Source organism: Arvicanthis niloticus, chromosome 15 (genome assembly GCF_011762505.2).
Source record: "Arvicanthis niloticus isolate mArvNil1 chromosome 15, mArvNil1.pat.X, whole genome shotgun sequence".
In the NCBI taxonomy this organism is placed as follows: domain Eukaryota; kingdom Metazoa; phylum Chordata; class Mammalia; order Rodentia; family Muridae; genus Arvicanthis; species Arvicanthis niloticus.
In genome coordinates this window covers 37,754,103-37,760,102 of record NC_047672.1, presented here as the reverse complement: position 1 = coordinate 37,760,102, position 6,000 = coordinate 37,754,103, and the positions used below count along the sequence as shown (strand labels likewise).

General features: G+C 35.4%; 1 protein-coding gene across 1 annotated transcript; it reads left to right on the top strand.

The window, feature by feature from the left end:
* The first annotated feature begins 738 nt into the window (after nucleotides 1-738).
* LOC117720858 (hyaluronidase PH-20-like) lies at nucleotides 739-5,947 on the top strand. Its single transcript, XM_034519552.2, has 3 exons — nucleotides 739-1,890; nucleotides 2,689-2,778; nucleotides 5,205-5,947. Exons 1-3 carry the CDS (start codon nucleotides 937-939, stop codon nucleotides 5,697-5,699), a joined length of 1,539 nt encoding a protein of 512 aa, XP_034375443.1. The 5' UTR covers nucleotides 739-936; the 3' UTR covers nucleotides 5,700-5,947.
* The last annotated feature ends 53 nt before the right edge of the window (nucleotides 5,948-6,000 follow it).

Genomic DNA, 6,000 nt, shown 5'->3' with positions numbered 1-6,000 from the left:
GTGTTCTAAGGGGATATTAAACTTATATTCAATTATTACATTACCTGTGGGGAAAAGTGACTTTTCCTTTTTTCTCATACTGTCCACTACAGAAGAATAACAGTAGAGTGGGAAAGAAAGAGCAAGTAATAGAAGCAGGGATGGTGGTACATAAATAATTCCAGGGATTTGGGAGTCTGAGGTACAAAGATTATAAATTCCAGGGCATCCAGGGAACTTAACAATACCATGGCCTAATAAATGAGTCAACAAACAATCAAAACAAATTACTGGGAATGTAACTCATTTGAATGTTTGCCTAGCATATGCAAGGACTTAGGCCCATTTCCCAATACCACCTTATGTTCACATACACACACATAAAAGAATTACAAAAAAGGACTTTATTTTTCAAATTCTGTGACAGGTTATTTTAAAAAATTAGCTGATCATGACATAACTTATATTCCTTTAACTGGTAATTTATAAAAATATTGATATTTGGAACCTTATATATTTGGGAATGAAGTAAGAAAATTAATTACATCCAGTTTTCTGTGGGATCAGGAAAGATTTTGGAAGATGAACTAAGTGTTGACTGTTATAGAATTTTATCAACACGAGGGAAAAAACTTATTGTTTTAAATATTTCAGATAAAGTCTTCTATCTTTGACATTAATTTAAACTCCTTGCATAAAATTGGAATTGGCAAAGCTCTCATTGTGACTACAGTGAATTCCATATTTATCTTTTTTCAGTTTTGGATGATTTAACTTACTGCAAGATATTCCTGAAATGTAACACAAGAAGAAGAATCTTCAGTGTAAATCAGTCGCCATACCGTATTCTTCCACAGAGGCCTCATGTCACAATCTTTCTAATCTTCTGCATTAAATACTGGACAGACCAAAGTGTTTAAGAAGACAGAAGTGCTTACATAGAAATTACTCTCTGTGATGGGAGAGTTACAAATTAAGCACCTCTTTTGGGGGATTTTTCTTGAGCCTGGGGGCACATTCCAAGCAGTGTTCCTCTTTCTCTTGATTCCTTGTTCCTTAACTGTGGATTACAGGGCAGCACCAATTATACCAAATACAACTTTCCTTTGGGTCTGGAATGTCCCAACTGAAGCTTGTGTAGGAAACGTTCAGGATCCAATAGACCTGAGCTTCTTCTCTTTCGTCGGAAGCCCCCGGAAAACTGCCACAGGGCAGCCCATCACACTCTTTTATGTTGATCGACTTGGTTTGTATCCTCACATAGATACAAAACAAGTAGAACATCACGGAGGAATACCTCAGAGGGGGGATTTGCAAAGTCATTTGGTCAAAGCTAAGGGTGACATAGAACATTACATTCCAGTAGACAATGTGGGCTTAGCTGTCATTGACTGGGAAGAATGGAGGCCCACATGGTTGAGAAACTGGAAACCTAAGGATAACTACAGGAATAAGTCTATTGAATTGGTCCAGTCAATGAATGCAGGAATTAGTATCTCAGAAGCCACCCAGAAAGCCAAAGAACAATTTGAAATGGCAGGAAAGAATTTTATGGAAAGAACTTTACAACTGGGGAGATTCCTTCGGCCAAAACACCTTTGGGGTTTTTATCTATTTCCTGATTGTTATAACAATAAATTTCAAGACCCTAAATATGATGGGCAATGCCCTGATGTGGAAAAGAAAAGGAACAATGATCTTAATTGGCTATGGAAAGTAAGCACTGGCCTTTACCCATCTGTCTATTTGAAGAAAGACTTGAAGTCAAATCGACAAGCTGCCCTCTATGTCCGCTACCGAGTTGTGGAATCTATCAGAGTGTCCAAGGTTGGGGATGAATTGAATCCAGTCCCAAGTTTTGTCTACATCCGTCTTGTTTTCACTGATGCTGTCTCTGAATACCTTCAAGAGGTAAACGATTCTTGGCATCTCTGACCTAGTATTCATAAATAATCTTTACTGGAAATTAACGTCTTTAAAGGACATAAATTTAGCTTTGTATATCACTCACCAATGTAAACAGGGCTAGTTCCATATTCTCCAAAAAACAGATAGAATTACTACATTATTAGTGCTTATTGTAATTACATTGCTTATTAGCAGCCATGGAGAATCATAAAATACAGACAGTATTTTAACTGTTTTATTTTTATTTTATGGATATTGCCAGCAGAAGTAATTACAAGAATAGCCTCTTTTTAAATAGTAAAGGAATGCCCAAAGAGTCTAATTCACCAACCAAAGAACATACATGGCTGAACCTGGCCTCCCCACATATATGTAGCAGATGTGTAACTTGGTCTTCATGTGGGTCCCAAACAACTGGAGCAGGGGCTATCCCAAAAGCTGTTGCCTGTACATGAGATGTGTTCTTCTAGCTGAACTGCCTTGTCTGACATTAGTGGAGAAGGAGCATCTACCCTGGCAAAGACTTGAAGTACTAGGGTGGGAGGTGTGGATACCCAGGGGGCCCACACCTGCTCAGAGGATAAGGTGAAGAGGGAATGGGAGGGGGTAACCAGGAGGTGGCAATCAGTGGGATGTAAAGTGAATAAGCAAATAAATAAATAAATAAGTAAATAAAAAAGATTTAAATAGTGTAAAAATGTTTAACATATTATTGTTGGGTTAGCATGCTTGCTTTGTTGGTATTGTCCTGTGTAAATGCTTCCATTTGTTACTTCCTGCTAACTCTGTCACCTTTGCCAGGATGATCTTGTGAATACAATTGGTGAAATTGTTGCTCTTGGTCCGTCTGGAATTATAATATGGGATGCTATGACTATAGCACAACGTGCGGTAAGTTGAATTGGTTAGAAGTAGGTCAAAAATAATTTTATCCTTAAAGATTTTGGAGATGGTATTAAGAAAAGTACTCAGTTAAATACTCAATGTTAAGTATTATGTTAAGTACTGTGGTGGGCAAACAAAAAACAAAAAGTGGATTCTCAGAATTTGCTGAATCAAGTTGTGTTACATCTTTTATTATGAAGTAGAAAATGTATTTCCAGTGGTAAAAAAAAAAAAAAAGCCAGCCTTATCAGCCCTACCTTATAAAACTTGATTTTTAATATTCAGGAATTTTGTGAGTCACTTGTAAAACACCATCATTATTAAAATTAAAGAATAAAAAGACACAATAAGATATATTGTGTTAAAAGTCAAAACAACTAATGCTCAGAATAGGCCAGCTGTTTAACTTCATGTGCACCTTGATGCTGGAGGTTGTATATATCTCTTGTATCTGCACGGGTAGAGCATTCTAGAATAGATGCTATTTGCTTTACATGCTCATGCTATATAATAGCATGAACTCTCAGTTCCCAACTCTGCATTTAGTGTAATTGGTTGGTAACATGAAGTTGACCACTGTAGTATAATTATACAGTATTTTTTTTTAGATTGTAAATCTTTCCATAAATGTACATATAAAATTATCATCAAATCATTTTTCTGTAGTCTGACTTTTACTTAACCCTTGTCTCTCTCTCTTTCTCTGTTCCCCTGACTGATGGTTGACTGAGGGTCATTTCTATCTTCTAGAAGTCTTGGGCTTCTTAAGGTTCTGGATCTTCTGTTATAGTGTTAGTATATTCATTTTATTTTTATTTACTTATTTATTTTATATTATGCTATATAGATATAGAAAAATCTATATAGATCTTTTTATATTATAATTCTATTTCTACCTTCCCTTTCCCATCTGCAAACCCTCCCAAATGTCCCTTCCCGTTCCTTAATATTAATGACCTATTTTTCCATTAATTGTTACCACACACATACATATATACATATACGTATATATCTACCTAAATATAACCCACTCAGTCTATATAATGTTACTTGTACATATGTTTTCAGAGTCTTATGTAGCCTAGGCTAGCCATTATTTGCTGTGTTTCTGAGGATGATCTTGAACTCCTGATCCTTTGCATTCTCTTGGGATTACTAGAGTGTGTCTCATACACACACACACACACACACACACACACACACACACAAACACAGACATACACAGACACACACAAACACAGACACACAGACACAGACACACACACACAGACACACACAGACACACACACATACACACAATGTATATATATATACAATATATATTATATAGTATATATGTAATATATATTATATATATTATAGTATATAGTATATATATGCACTCTAGGGACTTGAGGGCAGATATATTTGCTAGACAATTACTGACTCAACAATAGAGAATGTCACCTCATGGGAAATATCAACTAGTGTAGATTCAAATCAGAGCTGCCAGGATTCTCTTTCTTTTTTCTGTCTTTTCTTTTCCTTTCTTTTCTTTCTTTTCCTTTCCCTCTCTCTCTCTCTCTCTCTCTCTCTCTCTCTCTCTCTCTCTCTCTCTCTCTCTCTTTCTTTCTTTCTTTCTTCTTTGCCAATGTGCTACCAAAGTCAGCCCATTCACTAGAACTGTTCATCATGAGAGACTATGGCTGTCTTCAATTTATTTTAAACGCTAATGTCCAAGTTTTAGGACATGGTACTGTTAAGATGGATGATTCCTGCTTCTCTCACTGTAATTTACACTTTGTCAAAGAACTGTCATCATACACATTTGACTATATATCATTTGAGTCATCGGTTTTGGAGCTATATTTAATGATGTATAAACTCATCTGACAAGAGATTTTGTTTCAACTTTTTCTGATTGAGTGTTTATTGAAGGAGTGGTAGATCTCATACCCATTTATCATTTATCTTCACAATAACTCTATGAGGCAGCCTTCAAAATCATCACTTATTTATAAGTGATGGAGCTGAAGCATAACCAAATAACTAATTTTCCTGATGTGGTCTAGATAATAAACTAAGAGTTAGAAAGGTTGTGAGATAGCCTAGGTTGGCCGACATGGTCATTAATGAAGGTGGTACTATTATTGGGCAAGTTAACCTCAAAAACCATAGTCTTAACAGTTATAACATTCCATTCTTTTGATTAATTTATTAATTATTGAGGAAAATGAAGGCTAGGATAAGTTAAGCCTCAACTAAACAATTCTTCAGTATCCTGATAAACTTACACATTACAAAATAGTTGCTTGTTAATGTGAAGACATATTTCCCACCACTTGTTAGGTCCAATGTTTTAAAACATTCATCCTTAAGACTTACTTATTATAGTATATCTGTTCATATAAGAACTTGTGCCTTATTACGTTGACTGTTTTATTATTTTACAGGAAGGTTGCCCAATCCTACATAAGTACATGAGGACGACCCTGAATCCATACATACTCAACGTCACCCTAGCAGCCAAAATGTGCAGCCAAACTCTTTGTAATGAGAAAGGCCTGTGTTCAAGGAAAAATGAAAGTTCAGATGTATATCTTCACTTGAATCCAAGTAGTTTTAATATTAAATTAACAGAAACGGGAAAGTACGAAGTTCATGGCAACCCCAGGGCTGAAGACTTGGTATACTTTTCGGAACATTTTAAATGCAGCTGTTTTAGCAAAATGACTTGTGAGGAGACATCTAATATAAAAAATGTACAAGATGTGAATGTGTGCATTGGTGACAATGTTTGTATAAAAGCCAAGGTAGAACCTAACCCAGCCTTCGCCCTCCTACCTGGCAAAAGCTTTCTCTTTATGACAACCCTAGCTCACATGCTGCATCATCTGCCACAAGATATTTTTGTTTTTCCACAGAAGATGCTGGTTAGTGCTTTTTAGTTTTCTCTACCCACAGCATTGGCTGTATTATTATTTTTTGCAAGGCTCAGTAATTTGGGATTATAAATCGGATTCTATTTTGTAAAAGCAATTCAGTTTTAAAATTGAGATTCTATTTTTGAGTTTCAAAGACAAATTATATATTCTTCTACCAAAGACTGATTGTAAGCAAGGCTACTACACTTAAAGATTAGTTTTGGTGTAACAAGATGAGGACTGAATAAAATAAAATGACTATAAATTAATGTATTTTCAGTAGTTTGTCATTGCTTTAAATATGATCAAACAAATATGAAGATAA

Excerpts from the sequence above, each read along its gene's own strand:
- LOC117720858 (XM_034519552.2), top strand. The coding sequence starts at position 937 with ATGGGAGAGTTACAAATTAAGCACCTCTTTTGGGGGATTTTTCTTGAG. Across the intron at positions 1,891-2,688 it reads TCTCTGAATACCTTCAAGAG|GATGATCTTGTGAATACAAT; the intron begins GTAAACGATTCT and ends CACCTTTGCCAG. Across the intron at positions 2,779-5,204 it reads TGACTATAGCACAACGTGCG|GAAGGTTGCCCAATCCTACA; the intron begins GTAAGTTGAATT and ends ATTATTTTACAG.